Source organism: Spea bombifrons, chromosome 1 (genome assembly GCF_027358695.1).
Source record: "Spea bombifrons isolate aSpeBom1 chromosome 1, aSpeBom1.2.pri, whole genome shotgun sequence".
NCBI classification, from domain to species: domain Eukaryota; kingdom Metazoa; phylum Chordata; class Amphibia; order Anura; family Pelobatidae; genus Spea; species Spea bombifrons.
Window position 1 is genome coordinate 162672521 of NC_071087.1, and position 18703 is coordinate 162691223.

An 18703-nucleotide genomic window follows, 5' to 3' on the forward strand; every position below is an offset into this window, starting at 1 on the left:
GTACCTATAATATCTGAGCAGGGACCCCACGGACATTCCTGTAAAAGTATTTGTATTCCATTCGCAATTTAACATCATATATAATATATACATAAACGGTTTACCTCTCCTCTTTATATGGTATCCACCCCCCCACATGTTTATTTCAGTGTTCAAAATACTCTTTCAGTTATCCAGTAGGGGTCAGATGAGGTCATGCTGTGACATCATAGGTGAAATCATTCCTCCTAACACCTCAAGCCTCAATATAACCCACAGTTAATCACTATTAACCATTCGGTGTCAGCGAAAAGCCTACATTAAGGGCTGTTATGATAAAACTAATTTTTTTAATACTTTAATACAAAAAACCCCCCACATTTGCTGTTTTCAGAATAGAGAATTAGTTTTTGTTTTGCCCCCCAAAAAGCAAATCTTATATTAGAAAAAAATCCTCTCAGCGTGTGATATTTACCAATTGCCCCTATATACGCTTACAGACAGCTTCCCTATAGCGACGGGGAATATACATAACTAATACACCAACTGCATCGAAATAAACGCCCCATCATGATACAGGTACAAAACGATTAGCGTGTCATAATTGCACTAATTTGAGGGTGCGTGGAATGATCGTAATGTCACGCCTCTGGGAGGAATTTTAAAAGAATCCAAAAAGGTGCCAAATATGACATCATTTAGAAATAATTTTACAGCAGTAGAAGACGTGCTTTCGCGCCTGTATTTCATCTGAATGAAGTCACCTCAGGTGTTCGGAGACAGTATTGGAAAATGTCTATTTATTGACATCCCCAGTGAGGTGACATAACCACAAAAGTGCACAAGTGAGGTAATATAGTCCCTCAGGTGTGTGCTTCCCCTGGGTGAGGTGTTGCCAGGTGTGATCTGCCGCGCACGAATACACTCTGTGACAGGGCCTACTCCACCTCACAACACAAAACCTGCGGGACCCGCCCATCTGTCAAACAACCACGCCCCGCCTCTTCCATTGGCTGACATCCCGGGTCCACGTCAATCATCGCTGTCACCTGTATGGTTTAATCCTTCTTGGCCTGTCTCCGCCCGTTCTCCCCTCTTGGCGCCGTGGGATGGGCCGGGCCGTCCCCTGGGGCCACTGAAGGTGAGCTGAACCAAGTAGGGAGGAAGGGGTGTGTGTGGTGTATATGGGACAGGAGGGGGCGGAGTTAGCTAGAGGCGCTGTGTCCTCCGATTGGGTCAGTGCTGGATGCACCTGCAGCAGCTGCCGCTCCGAGGACTCCGGGCTAAGGGGGAAACCAGGGAGCCCGGGAGTGAGGAGGTGATCCCAGGACCTGAGGAAGACGTGATCCCGCCACAACTTTCCTCTGGCCAGCTCCTCATCAGCTCTCACCCCGGGCTTTCTCTTCGATACCGCTCTGCGCTCAGTAACCACAGCCCCCCTCGCTGAGTGGCCCCAGCCCCCCTCGCTGAGTGGCCCCAGCAACTCAACTCCCCTCACGCAGTGCCTTCTGATTACTGCACCCCAATCCTACCCACAGACCTATCCCACCTAACTAACTGCACGCCTCAATACTACCCCACTAATACCACTGCCCCTCATAGTAGTGCCCCCTTTGCACTGCCCCTCATAGGACTACCCCAATTGATTTGGGTTTATCATGCCTTTACTTGCACCCTAATTTCCCACTGTACCCCAGTTATCTACCCCCCCATCTTTGCCTTGTGCTTTGTAGCTGATACCCCCGGTCCCGCACCATCGCCTGCTTCTGTTTTCTTTCCCCAATCCTGTTATCAGCAGCCTCCTTTCCTCCTCATTCTGTCACCCTTACCAGCTGTGCCACCCCCTCCATCCTGCCTCCTATTTACTATCCTCATCCTCCCCTGTTATTTGCCCCTTACATCTTCACTGTTTGCCTTCCTTGGTGCCCCCCACCCCCCCACATGGAAGCCATGCCCTGGTGGCATCCCTAATACTTGGCGGTTAATCCTCCCTAATCCCTCTGCAGAGCTGCCCTCGCCTCATGCCCCCCAGGGGGTCACCAACCCGCTGCGGCCATGTCTCTGCTGTGTGTCCGAGGTGAGTGCGGGGTAAAAATGGGTGGAATCCGGGTTATTCTCACTCTGCTTAAACTTTGTAATTGTATAGGATGCTCCTGTTTAAGATCCTGTTAAAGTGCCATTTGTGTGTTTAACCTCATGTGACCAGGGTGGTACCCGTTATACTCCTCACTGGCACTTCAAGTGTTACTACGTTGCCTGGTAACACTTGGACCTTTTAACAGAAAGTGGAAACCTTTGACCCGGCTCCACTTGGACCTTTGTGAGGAAGTGATGACGTTTTCCATAAGCGCAGTTTGTGTTAAAATGATGTCATACATGAAATTTCTTACAAAGTACCGGTTTGAATCCCCATCTTCCACCCCGGAGCCCCCGGACGGCGTGGCCATTACTTGGATTTCCTTTAGATCTCCATTCACAGCTACAATGCATCAGTCTCTGCTGAACTTGTCCGGGATGGGCCCCTGTGTAACCCCCCCCCCCTGTGTGCTCCTGATCTCAAGAGGTTTAAGAAGGCAATTTAATGCCCCCTCCCTGGGCAATAACAGTAAATTGTGTTTTCCGGTTTGCACTAATGTGCTGCTTTTAACCGTTTCACGGCCATGTCTACATATTTGCGCGCCGTTGAAGTAGGAAGTCCCGTCCGTGTATTCTGGGCTGTAACTTGTGGGTTGGGAGGCAGGCGGCCGGTTGGGATGTGATTAGTGGGATTTGTTCCCTGTGGATCTGCCGTAGTAGGAATTTAGCAGGGGTTAAATGATCACGATAACCCCCCCCAGTAATCCCGTTCCGATCGCACCCTTTACTATCTGGATCGCTTATCACCGGCACCGGCTTGTCTTCGGTTTGTAGGTGAAGCAGAATTCAGCTTTACAGATTTATTTATTTCGTAGTCGCGGGTCATGGAAATCCCGCAATACAAAGAAATAGATAGAAGCTGCGCTATGGTCTAGGGTGCCTCAATACGCCTTTTCCCTGGCCTGTACCGAGTCCATCTGCCTCTGTTTCCCGCGGCCCCGCTCCGCTCCGTATGGACAGGGCAGGGATTCCTTCCTATTCCCCGAGTACAGACTGTCCCTCCTGGGCCCTTCGCGTCCGACGCGTCTGTTGGGGTTTTATTTATTTATCCTTTCCTTGTATTGAGCGTTAAGCTGGCGGATATCATTCTTGTCTCCGCTAGACTCTGGAAACAAGATTTTTATTTTATTTTTCCCCTGAAATCGTAGAATTTTTTTTTTTTATCACTCTTTTGAATTTATATTTATAACATTGAAGCTAATGTACCGAATGTATGTATAATCGCTACATACCTCCCAAGTGTCCCAGTTTAGTTTACCCAGTCTTTTATCGGCCCCCAAATCCCCCGATGCCCCTCTTTTCTAGGGAATCAGAGTGTTGGTAAAGCCCTGAACCCGGCCACCCTGCACCCCGTAACTGCCCCCTCTCTAATCCGGCGCTGGGCGGCAGGTGATTACATGAAGCACAAGAACAGGATGTTGTGTTTAGCGTCGTACGTATGATATGACATCATATATCTGCGTGTATAACCGGTCAGAGGGAAACGGCCAGAAAGGAAGTAAAAATAAACTGGGAAAAACCGCTTTACTCGTTCACCAGATAAAGCCCTATCAGGTGTCAGGAACCCATTTAAAGGCTATTGATGGATTGAACTAAAGACGTCAAACCAGGTCTCTCTGTATTAATCGGTCATAACCCGGGACCCCCCCCGTGCCCGGCCTCCTGTCTCAGCTGTACCCAGTCATGAACATATATTACGTGTATATATATATAATGCTCGATGGGGGGAAATTTCTGTTACCCTTCTGGATAGTTCTACGTAACCTGCACTAGAATGGCCGTATGCGGGGGCAATCCCCCCCCAGATGTGCAGATTTCCAGCGCATGGCCTGTTTTAGGGTGCACAGGAGGGGGCCGGCGAAATTCACATGGTGGTGGGGTTGTTGCCAAGTGGCCTAGCAATTAAGCAGCCCAACACGCGCCATGCGCGCTATCCATCCCTGTCCGAAACACGTTTACTAAAAGAGAGGTATAGAGAATCCATAGAAGGATCCAGTCATCGTGGAAATGCTACCTGAAGCCCTTCTTAAAGACTCTGGTGGTTGCTACATAAAATACCCAGAAAAAACTTCCGGCAGTGGCACAAAATCTTTAACTCTGGCCAGCTCAGGGGGCAGTTGCCAGCCTTCCCCTGAACACGCATGTGCAGAATCATCACGCTTGGTCCCCGCACCCTGAGAAAAAGTAGTCGCTGTGGACACCGGTGGAATATCCCGGCCGATAAATACGGCTCGGCACTCCGGTAAACCGGATGTTCTCGGCAGGCGGCCGCTGTGAGGCTCGTGGCTCGCGGGGTTAAATCACAGCAGCGGTATTAGGCTGTTTTTGTGCGGCCTGTGTGTTTGAGGCTGCGTTTAACCCTGTACATGCCGTGGTAACACTCAGCTGCTGAACATTTCCATCCGTGAGCCAAGAATTATGATAAACCGAGCGATTAAAAGGGACGGGAACCCCCCAGGCGGGGGAGGCCATCTGACCCCAAATATCTGCACTTTGTTTATTTTGGGGGGAAGGTATTTTCTGCACCCCAAAAAAGGCTTCATATGAGACCCAAACTTATTCAGGTGCAGATACTTAATAAATATAACCAGCCATAACATTATGACCACCTGCCTAATATTGTGTAGGTCCCCTAAACAGTCCACGGCCCCCACTAGTCCTCTGAAGCAGCACCGAGATGTCTAAGTCCTGTAAGCTGCGAGGTGCGGCCCCCATGGACACGTCCCAGTGCCGCGTGTTCTCCATGTGATGTAAAAGAAAACGGGATTCATCGGACCGGCCGCCTCCTTCCGTCGCTCCGTGGCCCAGGTCTTATACTCACGGGCGCATTGTAGGCGCTTCCGGCAGCGGACGGGGGGTCAGCATGGGCTCCGCGGTCCCCAAACGCAACAAACTGCGACGCTCTGCGTGTTCCGTGTTCCAGTCGCTCAGATCCTTACGCTGCCCGTTTTTCCTGCTTCTAACATCAACTTTGAGGGTGAAACTCGCTGCGTAATAATATCCCCCCCCCCCCACTGACAGGAGCCACGATAACAACATTATCCGCGTTATTCCCTTCACCTGTCACTGCGCTGAATGTTATGTCTGTTTAAATGTGTGTGTGTGTGTATATATATATATATTGGGGTCACTAAGAAATGTCCTTATTTATGGAAAAAAACGGATTTTGCCCATTAAAATGACATGAAATGGATCAGAAATCCAGCGCAGACGGGGTTAATGTTGTAAATGACTATTGCTGTTCATAGGCGTACAGAGGCCCTTTATCACTCCCATCACTCTTGTGTCCCAATGGCCCTTTATCGCTCCCATCACTCCAGTGTTCCTGTTCTGCCGGTAGAACGCTTGCGATGTCGGGGTTCTGAGGCAGGGTTCTGGTGTCAGACGAGACGATCGGCTCGCAAGCTGCGTTCTGCTTCGTCCCCGCGGTGTCCAGCGGGGTTGAGGTGGGGGCTCTGTGCGCCACTCGAGTTCCTCCTCCCCAAACTCACCCAACTTTAAAGTGAATGCAGTGAAGAGCGAGTGTGGTATCACCGGTTCTGAGTCCTGAGTATTGATCGCGCTGCGGTGATCGGCGCGGAGTCGTCTCGTGCTATTGGGTTCGGGCGATCGCGTGTGAGATCCGTCGCCGCGGTAATTGTCGGTTTTATGTAAATGTTTTTATGCAGAAATGTCTGTTTGCGGCATTCTTGGGATTATTCTCTGTTTGAAGTCTGAACTCTGAACAACCTCTCGGCGTATTTACTCTCAAAGATTCCCGGCTGCCGCTCTCTTATCCGTCGGCCCGCGCAGCCAATCGGCTCCCAGATATTCTTTTCTATCGCTCTCCTATCGTATGAGCCGTTCCGGGTCAAATAAAAGCCGTTTTGGAAACTTTGTTCACCGACAATACTTTTCAGTGGTAGATACACGATATCCATGTCTGATTTATTATAATTCTGGGTTTATATGGCGCCCTCGTATTCCGTAGTGCTGGGAATTCCCGTTAAAGACGCTTTTATAGCTTTTACTGGGATTCATTTCAGAACTACGTGCCGTTTAGTTTCGGGTTTTGTTGCCTTTCCACAGATTTATCGTTTAAAAGGGAGATCGGCGGCCAAACTGGAAAATCTAATTCCCTGTCCCAATCAACCAATCAACAATAACCGGCAACTTAATAGGAGAGAGATAACGGGGAGGAATAAGATAAGATGTCTGCTCCCGTCAGATAGATATATATATATATATGGCTAATTTTAACCTAGACCCGGCTTTATTCATGCATAGAGTTTGAGAATGCAGGCTTTGGGGAAAGTGGCAGATCCGGTTTAAATTCTCTCTTCTAGCTCTCCGGCACGGTGCAGAATGTTCATTTCTTATGGCTTTTAACCATTTACACCATTTATTTTCTTTTGAATGGTACGGTATATATTCTATATAATATGGTATATATTCTATATGACTTTTGCTATTAAAACAACTAAAGTACCGTAGGTGATCCTGGAATTGAACCTTAAAGGGACCGTTTAATGTCAGATGCCCCCACGCTAGAAGATTGCATAATAATGCACCCTGTAGGTAGCGCTGACCATCTGTGGGTGTTTTAAGGTGCATTCTTCAAAAACAAACGCACACACATATATATATATATATAATATATAGCCTGAAGTTGCCGTCCTGCGGCAGAAGCCGTCCTTTCCTCTGGCGGTTCTTGAAACAATCAGATCGTTGGAGACGCTTTCCGCGCGCACGCCTCTCAAATACCACGCCTGGGGTGCCGGGCAGCAGAGCTTGCATTCTACAGTGTCCCAGGCAGCAGAGATGGAAACTGTGGCCCCCGGATCCTGCTGTCCCTCCGAGATCTACTTCCGTCCTGAAAAGCAATAGAGAGGCAGAGCTCGACGGATAGAGCTGCGGAATCGGGACTGTCCCCCGCAAAGCGGGACAGTTGGTTCAGAACAGCCCTTCACACAGCGTTCCCCGGGCCAGGCGACGGCTGGAGGCGAGGGCATCTGATTAGTCTAACGCACCCCCCCCGGGCATTTAACTTGGGGGCGGAGGTCAAATGAGGGCATTCTGCAGTACAAGTGATGGCCGGAGTGTCCATTTAAACAGAGCTTTTCCATATGGAATATATGGCGGGTTCTCTCCCCAGCGGCTGCGGCGTCGGGAAATGAACGATATCGCTATGCGCCTCTGTGTGAGCTCGCATCCGGCAACAAAGGGTCCGTTCACTAAACGGAGCGTTCGGCCCCTCGACTTCACTATAAGTAACGTGAAGCTTCAGGAAAGTCCTTGGCCGGCCCTGAATAATGGATTGTCAAATACGGTAAGGTTCTTGAAATGAATTGAATTTTGTGGGGCCTGGTCAGACCTTCTCGCTGGTCAGACCTGTTACTGCTGGCCGTTCATAATGAATAGTTATGCGCATTTAGTGAATATACCCCCGAAGTGTAATTTTTTGGGTCTACTATAGATAAATTATTGTTTTTTCCGAGCAGGAGATGGATTTTTGGTCACCAGAAGCCTTTCTCTTCCCGCTGACTTTTCCGTGTTGTAAAAAAAAAACAAAAGGGACAATTTCCAATGCCGTCAAATGTAAAAAAAAAAACCCAAAACACCAAAAACCCCTAATATTTTATGCTGAATGCATGTTTATGATGTAGGTCGCTGCTGCTGCCGGTGGCTGATGTATATTCGCTATATGCAGATATATGTCAGAGTCCGCGCATGCAGCAGAGCTTGTGGGTAGATGGGGATTAGGTTGGGAGCGCAGAGCGGGGAATAATTCCTCGGGAAATTAAATATAGATTAAATCCTTTTACTCAAAGAACTGTTCCGTTTCATGCCTTGTTGGTCTATAAAGCTTTCTTAACCCCGTCTGTTGGATGTATAGAACAGATCTGATTAACTGTGTGAAGCCCTCTGTACAGAGAGCTCCCCTGCGCAGGAGACTCCGCGCCGCCGCAGGAGCACGCCAGACGGCGAGGGGTTTCATGGAGCCCTATTCACAAGTTTGGGGTCACTCGGCTTTTTCATGGAAAACAAGGAAACTTCTATCTGTAACATAATTACAATTAGCCTTTTAAACTTGGATCAGCGAACACAAGAGTGATGGGAGTGATAAAGGGCCATTGGAACACAGGAGTGATGGGAGTGATAAAGGGGCATTGGAACACAGGAGTGATGGGAGTGATAAAGGGCCGTTGGAACACAGGAGTGATGGGAGTGATAAAGGGCCATTGGAGCACAGGAGTGATGGGAGTGATAAAGGGCCATTGGAGCACAGGAGTGATGGGAGTGATAAAGGGCTGTTGGGGAGGAGGAACTCGAGTGGCGCACAGAGCCATGATGTAACAACTCAAACCTTAATCAGTCGTTGGTCTCGTCTTAGATTCAGGAGCCGTATGTCTATCCCATGCATGTTTAATACCCTCACTGTATTACCCTCTACCACTTCTGCTGGGAGGCTGTTCCACTTATCTACTACCCTCTCGGTAAAGTAAAACTTCCTTACATTGCATCAGAACCTCTGACCCTCTAGTTTTAGGATATAAATCCTTCAAACACTTGGTGAGCCAAGGGCGACCACAAGACAATTTAAAGTGACCCCCCCAGCTATCACCTGCATTAAAGTGCATCTGATGGCTTGAGTGTCTTTTTAAACGATATCTGGGTGACCTGCTGTTGGCTCAACATTGATTTGTGAAGAGAGGATCAGGATGAGAGCCGACTCTCTATTGGCCGCTTTCTCTTGCGCAGTCATTGTGAAGAACGAAAAGCTATGGTTGGTGCTCCAAAAAACTGTAGGGCCGCAGTGTATACAGAGGAGAGCAAATAATACAGACGAGCAAATAATGCAATACAGAGCAGTGTATACAGACGAGCAAATAATGCCTGGAATAAATAAAACGGGGAGACTTAAGAGACCTCCTATGTGGACACTCGGGTCACACAGATACTTTGTAACTTCTAAAGGGCATAACTTTGTATCCCCGCCGGTTACATTCGCTATCCTCTTGCCAACTCCAACGCCAAACTCTTAGTGGGTGACCCCGCCTGGCCGTGGATGACCCCCGCTGGCCATGGATGACCCCGTGGATGACCCCCGCTGGCCGTGCATGCGTACGAATGGCTTCGGTGTAACATGTTTCAGGGAACATTCATTTTACTAGAATGTACAGAATGTGCTGTCAATCAAAAAAGCTGACGTATTAATTGGCTGACCGGTTATCGGGCGGTTTAAGGGTTACTCGAGGGCAGATTTAAATTCTCCAGAATAATCCGCGTTCAGCATTCTGTGCTGCACACGGCTGCCATGAATATATAATATATATAATATAATATAATATAATGCTGAATTAATGGTCTCCGTTCTGCAAACCCAAAGAAGTTTATTTAAAGGTGATCTGTGAAACCGCAAACGTTAAAATATAGAATATAGAGGATGGCAGATAAATGGAACAGCCTCCCAGCAGAAGTGGTAGAGGGTAATACAGTGAGGGATTGTAAACATGCATGGGATAGACATACGGCTCCTGAATCTAAGACGACACCAACGACTGATTAAGGTTTGAGGAGAAACAACTTCAACAGCGGAGATAATCGGAACGACGTCCGCAGCGCTCGTGAAAATGGGATTAAGCCGATGCGCTTACCGGCTGACGAGCAAATAGTTTCACGTCGGACAGATTTCCTCTTTAATTACACAGTTTGAGCCGTTTCCCCCGGGAGCGCTGCTCATCGTCTACAGGGAGACGGCACGCTGTGTGCACAATACATCTCCGGTGTGTGTAATCTATATCTATATATAATGTAGTGTGTGTAATATATATATATATATAATGTAGTGTGTGTGTGTGTATATAATATATATATAATGTGTAGTGTGTGTATATAATGTGTAGTGTGTGTATATTATATATATATATTGCAACCTGCTTATTGTTAAGCTATACGATGAGAAGTACGCGGACCCCCTCCTAATTACTGAGTTGTTGTTATTCGGATCGGCGGGGGGTTGACAGGGATTTCCCGGCGAGTTGTTGCTGAGTCCGCGTGAAGCTCTTAATCCTCAGACTCGACAGATTTCTGAGAACGGGGTGATAATGAATTTTTTCACTCCAGGAGTTTGATTTCGGTTCTGAGGCTCGCGGCTGATCTTCACACAAGCATCGGGGGGGAGGGGGGTTGGTTGCGGCTGATCTTCACGTAGCCAGGAGGTTTTCAGCGCATCCTGAGAGCATCGGGGGTCTCGCTGCTGCTTACGGAAGGCTTGTGTGATCTTTGACCTTGGGGGACTCCAAGTTAATGTGACCCCCGACATTATTCAAGAGCCGTATGTCTATCCCATGCATGCTTAAATTCCCTCACTGTATTACCCTCTACCACTTCTGTTGGGAGGTTGATCCACCTATCTACCACTCTCTCAGCATAATAATATCAATGTTTCTTTGATGAGATCCTGAAGCCAAGTACAGTTTTGGGTGCCTGGGAATATGTGAAAACACAAGGTTAATAAGGTATAAACAAACAATAGTCATTTACAACATTAACCCCGTCTGCGCCGGATTTCTTTCTGATCTGTTTCAGGTTATTTTAATGGACAACATTTTCTTTCACAAACAGAGACGTTTCTAAGTGACCCCAAACTTTTGAGCAGTAGTGTGTTTGCGTGTGTGTAGATATAGATATGTATAGATATATATAGATATCTATACACGGTGCCGATTCCTTTCTGTAAAGGGCTTTTAATGCCGGCTTTGGATTTATTTCTAGTAAAAGGAACGCTCCCCGGAGAGATTTTCTCCGATTTATGAAGCTGTCGGGCCGCAGCCATCCTTTTGTTTGCCGCTAACACAGAGCCAGCAGCTGCCGCGCTGAGACTGCATCGCGCTTCATCGTATTATTTTTAGGCTCTTTTGTGTTTTTCTAGTAAAGGGCTTAGAATATCTTTAATTACCTGTTGGGAAAGCAAAGGCTTTTAGATGGCTTGGACTCGCCGCGTGCCCCTTAGGCCGGTGATCGCTGCGGAGCCCTGTGTGGTGGATGAAGAATAAGATGTTATTGTGCAGAAGACGTTCTTCTGAAGTTTTTATTTTTAATTCTATCGTTAATTAAAACCCGTTTGAAATGTCGTTTTCTGTTTCAGCGACTGTTTGTTGTATGTTTTATCTCAGCCCAAAGGCCAGCGCATGTTTTTTATCATTCTGCCTCTATGGGGGAATTTTCCTGCGTCACGTAGGTCTTGCTGTCCCTGATGGCCCCATCGAAATTCCCAGTCGTATTCGGTAAGGCGTTATTCTCCTCTCCAGAGCGTCTCTTCCGAGAGGTTTGTCGGGACCAGGAGAGACTGCAAGACTTCCAGGCGGCAGCAGCGCTAATAGTCGGCGACCGCAAAGCTGCATGAGATGCTGTCATTTATTTATTTATATTTGGATAGATCTAGGGTCATATGGACCGGTGCAGCGTTTATTAGAGTGACGTTTAGTTGTGTGTATATATATATATATATGTGTGTGTGTGTTTTATGTTTATTATCCTTTATTTATATAGCGCCAACAGTTTACGCAGCGCTTGTTACAATGCTTATATTCAGGGGTTCTGACGAGACGAGACGAACCGATACATTGGGTGAAGAGGGCCCTGCTCGCAAGCGTACAATCTTCAGCTTATATCCACTGCTCAAAATAATAAAGGGAACGCTTAAACAACACAATGTAACTCGAAGTCCACTCAGGAAGCAACACTGATGGACAATCCACTTCACACGCTGCAGGTGGAAATTATAGGCAATTAGCAAGACCCCCCCCCAATAAAGGAGCGGATCTGCAGGGGGTGACCACAGACCCCTTCTCGGTTCCTATGCTTCCCGGGTGATGTTTTGGTCTCTTTTGAATGCTGGCGGTGCTGTCACTCTCGTGGTCGCCTGAGACGGAGTCTACAACCCACACAAGTGGCTCAGGGAGTGCGGCTCATCCAGGATGGCCCATCAATGCGCGCTGTGTCTGTCAGCGTAGTGTCCAGAGCATGGAGGCGCTGCCAGGAGACAGGCCGGTACATCAGGAGACGTGGAGGGGGCCGTAGGAGGGCAACAACCCAGCAGCGGGACCGCTACCTCCGCCTTTGTGCAGGGAGGAGCAGGAGGAGCACTGCCAGAGCCCTGCAAAATGACGCAAACGGTCAGAAACAGACTCCATGAGTATGAGTATGGGATGAGGGCCCGACGTCCATAGGTTGGGGTTGTGCTTACAGCCCAACACCGTGCAGGACGTTTGGCATTTGCCAGAGAACACCAGGATTGGCATATTCACCACTGGCGCCCTGTGCTCTTCACAGATGAAAGCAGGTTCACACTGAGCGCATGTTACAGACGTGACAGAGTCTGGAGACGCCGTGGAGAACGTTCTGCTGCCTGCCACATCCTCCAGCATGACCGGTTTGGCGGTGGGTCAGTAATAGTGTGGGGTGGCATTTCTTTGGGGGGCCGCACAGCCCTCCATGTGCTTGCCAGAGGTAGCCTGACTGCCATTGGGTACTGAGATGAGATCCTCAGACCCCTTGTGAGACCAAATGCTGGTGCGGTTGGCCCTGGGTTCCTGCTAGGCCTCATGTGGCTGGAGTGTCAGCAGTTCCTGCGAGAGGAAGGCGTTGATGGACCGGCCCGCCGGTTCCCCAGACCTGAATCCGACTGAGCACATCTGGGACATCATGTCTCGCTCCATCCACCAACGCCACGTTGCACCATTAATAACTGTCTTCAGGATACAGAAGATCGAGGAGTTCTGGAAGAGAAGGTTTGCCCCCCGCAGAGTCCTGATCCCAACGTTATCGAGTCTGACTGGGATTACATGAAGAGCCCAAAACTGCAGAAGAACTCCAAGAAATCTGAAACGACCCCCCTGCCGAGTTCCTTAACGTATCGTCTGAAGGCAAAGGGCGGTCGCACCGAACATTGATTTAATTTAGAATTAGACATGTCTGTCACTGACAGCCTCCTTACTGTACGGCTCACTTTATACCCCTCTGGGGATCATTGGGGGGGATTAGAGCCCTCAAGCATCTTAACTTCTCTTTAAAAACCCAGAATCATTTTAATGTCGTGTAGATTGTAAGCTCCTGTGCATAGGGCCCTCCTTACATTTTGTTTCTGTTGTATTGTAATACCCGGTTTACCCATTGTACAGCGACGCGGATTATGATGGCGCTATATAAATCAATTCCAAATCTGCCCGATGTCTTATTTATTAACACTGAGGCTTTGGGGTACAAATACCTCCTCTTCAACCAATAGCAAAATTCCAAAGGGGGGCAATTATTTTAAGGGGTGTGGCTAGCAAGATATTTTTATGTTGCTGTTGGTAACTCGTTAAGGCGTTTAGAACAATAATGTATTTAATTTGCACTTCACTTATAAGCCCATTCAGTTAATTAGTCAGCATTTTTGCTGGGAATGCTTCATTGTCATGTGACGCAAAAGTAGACATCAAGGTTGTTGCCATAGAAACTAATAAGCTTCCTCAGTGTTCCAGATTGGCGAATATTTATTGGCCTGACGTATTAGGGAGTGCGATGAACGGTTTGTAGGGGTGAGATGAGGCCGCGATCCACTCCTGAGAGTCCGAGCCGTGCGATTCCTCTGACGGGTCCGGGGGGGGGTGATGTAAGCGTTTGGCTGTCTTTGGAGAAGTTCCCGGGCACCAATATTTACGCTCGTTATGCTGGTTATCGGCCGCTCCCGCCGTTGCACTCATTTGCTGAAAGGACCTACAGCTTGTGCGTTGTGTTTGTCGTTGGTCATTATTATGGAGTCGCCTCCCGGCATCTGATGTCATAATGTGACATAAAACATTATCTGATGAGCTTCAGGACGGGGAATTACCTCTCTTCTCCTAACACCCCGGCAATGGATCCCTGAACTGCTTACCTGGACCCCAAACCCCTGATGCCCCTCTCCCCTCCCCTGATGCCCCTCTTTTCTAGGAGGTTGGAATGTTTGCTGGGTATGAGGGTATCGCAGGGTTCTACAGCCCTAAAAGCCCCGATAATGTGTATAGAAACAGCAGGGAACGGCTTTATAAACTAAACGTCTTCTAAAAGCCCCACTCAGTTACACAAATAACGGCACAAAGTCTCAGAAAAAGTCTCAGTAAAGCCCCGCCCCTTTCTTTATAGGGAGGTGGTAGAGGGTAATACAGTGAGGGTATTAAACATGCGCGGGATAGACATACGGCTCCTGAATCTAAGACAAGACCAACGACTGATTAATGTTGGAGTCTTTACAGCAGGAGAAACGGGCCGGATGGGGCCGGTCTGCCGGTGGGTTTTCCGCCGCTCTGCGTTGCCCGTGTGTTAATGCGTTGGAACAGGGGGGGCTCGTTAGCAGGTAGGTGACCGTGCTGTGTGACCCTGCGCACTTCATGTGTAATACATGCCGATGGCGTGTGGGGCTTCACCCAGTGCTGACAATATCTGTGTCTAAAGCGTCAGCTCCTCAGCCCGCAGTTCATTCACTGCGATATTTTCCTTCCCGCTTCTCCCGTCCTGCGCATGTTTCCATTGGCTGCCGTCTCGCTGTGAGTCGCCCCGCGTGCTGTCTCTGTGTTTACCGCTGTGCGTCGGCGCTCGGATTTGGCCGGCTACTTGATGCTTGTTTTGGCTCCGTAGACCGGGAAGTAGGAATTGGCAGCATTGAGTCGTTGCCATGGGAATCTGCTTGTTTGGAGCCGCACCGGTGCCTCGGCGTATTTACGGGCTGTAAATATTGCGACGTAATGTTTGTCGCCGTGAAGGTGATCGCGGCCGCTTCCTCCGACGCGTTTCCCGGGCAGGTATTGGGAAAACCTTCTGTCTCCGGTTCCCGGCCGCGTCTCTGCGGATAGCGAGGGAATCGCACCGCGCCGTAAACACGCCGTGCGGAGAATGATATACGGGTTTATTTACACCGTTTAGTTTATAAAGCCCTTTCCTGCTGTTTCTATACACAATATCAGGGCTTTTAGGGCCGTAGAACCCTGCGATCCCCTCATACCCAGCAAACATTCTGACCTCCTAGAAAAGAGGGGCATCAGGGGAGGGGAGAGAGATATCAGGGGAGGAAAGAGGGGTATCAGGGGAGGGGAGAGAGGTATCAGGGATTTGGGGAACAAATAAGCACTGGATAAACTGAATCGGGACACTTGGGAAGTATGGATTTGTATTGTTGCTGAGTACATCCAGCATACAAAATGTTGTTATTTTATAAGCTTTACCCTGTCTGCTAACCAGCATTATATGATAACGGGCCGTGTGGGGGGGTAACGGGCCGTGTGGGGGGGTAACGGGCCGTGTGGGGGGTAACGGGCCGTCTGTGGGGTAACGGGCCGTGTGGGGGGTAACGGGCTGTGTATACGTCGTGCTTTAGGGGTTAATCACTAAAGCTGGGCTTGGCAGGAGAGTTTGCCGGAGATTGTGCATTATAAAGGGCGAGCCCTGCACCATGTATAATTCAATTACTGAGCAGACTTTGCAGAAAACTTTGTACGGGATCATTAATGCTGCTCTTCGTAAAGATAAAGTGATGAAACTGCAACTCTCCTGCAGGCGCCTTCTTTAGTGAATTAACCAGCCTGTTTCCCTATTTTGCTGCAGAAATGTAACATCGGCAGGTTTTATTCCTTCCCGTAAAGAACGGACGAGATCTTCCCGTTATACGCAGGGCTTGCGGCGCGGTATCGGTGGGTCGCTGACGGGTCTCTGACCGCTCGGTTTGGGGCTGCTGTGCCGGTGAAGCTGCAGCAGGGAAGATGATCCGCTTTTTTTTTTTTTGTATAGTAATTAAATGCCACTATTTCATTGTTCCTCCCCGTTTAGGTGCGGAAGTGGATGCTAAATGTTTCTCTAATTAATTAAAAGGTTCCTAGCGCGGCCCGGATCCAGCGCCCTGCGCTCCGTGTTTGCACAGGTGCTCGCTCCCCGTTACTACGGCAACCTCGTAAACAAAGAGGCTCAAAAAATTGGCTCTTCGGTTCCTATTAGAGGCCGGAAAGGATTCCGCTTATTTCAAGAGGAAAATATAGAAGCCCGGAACCCCCCGGCAGATCGGCCCCATCCGGCCCCCGTCTAGTCGCCCGTTTCTCCTGCTGTAACGACTCAAACCTTAACCAGTCGTTGGTCTCGTCTTAGATTCAGGAGCCGTATGTCTATCCCATGCATGTTTAATCCCCTCACTGTATTACCCACTACCACCTCTGCTGGGAGGCTGTTCCACTTATCTGCCACCCTCTCAGTAAAGTTAGATTTCCTTCCATCTCAGCCTCTGCTCCTCTAGTGTTAGATTCTGCTCTCTTGTTGTAACTTTTCTCCTCCTGTGGAATAAACTTCGTTAAATCCCTTTCTGTATTTAAATGTCTCTCCCGTCCCCCCAAGCCGGGACGCATTTGCTTTGTCGATGTATTAGAGGGGGTTTGCTTTGTCGATGTATTAAACCCCCCCGGTTTGCTGGTGAAATGAGTCCCGGCTCTGAAGCTGTATAGAACAGGGGAATCAGAATTGTATACATGCGCGGGTCGCACTCATTTTTCACTGTGAGAAAATCTGGCCTTTAATAAAATATGCCGATTAAAATAAAGTAAATGACGCAAAACCTTTACTTTTCCTCTCACTGATTTCTGGGCCTAGAAAGTTTTGTGACGACAAATTCAGGACTCAGAAAACATTCACGGCTCACTTAGCCAAAACCAAAAATGACCCCCCCATCTTTAAAAATAATAATAAAAACTCACGTTTTTTATAAAAGTAGGTAACACCACAATATGACTTGGCATGATAGGAGTGTGATTGCTAACAGGCCGTCGGATTCATACTGGTGGCCGGCAGGACTCGGAGTGTTGGCTCTGCCGGCGGATGCCGCCTCGCTCCGGGTTGACCTTTTCAGTCCTTTGGCTTCTCCCGAGCCCCGGCGGATTCACGGCGTCTGTGACTCGCAGTAACTCCGTCCTCACTGCGTGCGCAGTATAACCTGACATGATTACCTAAAACCACCCGACGCTTTACTGGGAAGGGCCAGGGAGCCCTGCGGGAAGGGCTGGGTTGGCCCCTGTATAATGTATAGATAAATCAGTGATCGGCCCCCTGTATAATGTATAGATAAATCAGCGAGCTGGCCCCCTGTATAATGTATAGATAAATCAGTGACCGGCCCCTGTATAATGTATAGATAAATCAGTGACCGGCCCCCTGAATAATGTATAGATAAATCAGCGAGCTGGCCCCCTGTATAATGTATAGATAAATCAGTGACCGGCCCCTGTATAATGTATAGATAAATCAGTGACCGGCCCCCTGAATAATGTATAGATAAATCAGCGAGCTGGCCCCCTGTATAATGTATAGATAAATCAGTGACCGGCCCCTGTATAATGTATAGATAAATCAGTGACCGGCCCCCTGAATAATGTATAGATAAATCAGCGAGCTGGCCCCCTGTATAATGTATAGATAAATCAGTGACCGGCCCCTGTATAATGTATAGATAAATCAGTGACCGGCCCCTGTATAATGTATAGATAAATCAGCGAGCCGGCCCCTGTATAATGTATAGATAAATCAGTGACCGGCCCCCTGTATAATGTATAGATAAATCAGAGCCCGGCCCCCTGTATAATGTATAGATAAATCAGTGAGATGCCCTGTATAATGTATAGATAAATCAGTGGCCCGGCCCCCTGTATAATGTATAGATAAATCAGTGAGCCGGCCCTGTATAATGTATAGATAAATCAGTGAGCCGGCCATGTATAATGTATAGATAAATCAGCGAGCCGGCCCCTGTATAATGTATCGATAAATCAGTGACCGGCCCCTGTATAATGTATAGATAAATCAGTTAGCGGCCCCCTGTATAATGTATAGATAAATCAGCGAGCCGGCCCCTGTATAATGTATAGATAAATCAGCGAGCCGGCCCCTGTATAATGTATAGATAAATCAGCGAGTCGGCCCCTGTATAATGTATAGATAAATCAGCGAGCCGGCCCCTGTATAATGTATAGTTAATGCTGTGGTCATGTGGATGAGATGCAGAAGAATTCCTCTTGGGATTGGGGGCCGGGGACGCGCAGGTTGAATCTCACCTGTGGTAAAGGTGCTTCCCAGGGGTCAGCAGCCGGTGCTTTATTTTATTTGTTTTAGTCGGAAGGGAAGATGCATCGTGGGGATCGGCGATTCTCTCTCCTGAATCTGAGACCAACGTTACTGCAGAAGAAACGGGGGCCGGATGGGGCCGATCTGGCGGCAGGTTCTGTGTTTCTGTATTTAGTGTCCCGGTCACTCCGGACGTCCTTGGCGTCCCGCTGGAATCTAGCATTTTCCTTGGTGCTTCCGGGGCTTTCCTCCTGGCACCCGGCTCGGTTATTGACCCGCCTGTCGCCCAGATTAAGGGGTCCGTGATCAGCTGGGGGGCTTTAAAAAAAGAGGAGCATGCAAAGGATCCTTCCAGATTCTGTCTGCTTCTAAAGAAGGGGTTTCTTTTTTTTTACCCCCCGCCCCCCCGTTTTCTTGTATGTTGCCACAAGCTCTAGCCCCCCCGCAGCCGCTTACCCCCAATTACTTCTTCCGATATCTGCTGCCA

General features: G+C 48.6%; 1 protein-coding gene across 3 annotated transcripts in view; it reads left to right on the forward strand.

The window, feature by feature from the left end:
• Window positions 1-1880: 1880 nt before the first annotated feature.
• UNC13B (unc-13 homolog B) overlaps window positions 1881-18703 on the forward strand; it is a 121150-nt gene continuing 104327 nt past the window's right edge. For all 3 annotated transcript variants that reach the window (XM_053448431.1, XM_053448412.1, XM_053448422.1), the window contains exon 1: window positions 1881-2056. In XM_053448431.1, the coding sequence (XP_053304406.1) occupies window positions 2035-2056 (22 nt within the window). In that variant the 5' untranslated portion in view covers window positions 1881-2034. The remainder of the gene's footprint in view (window positions 2057-18703) is intronic.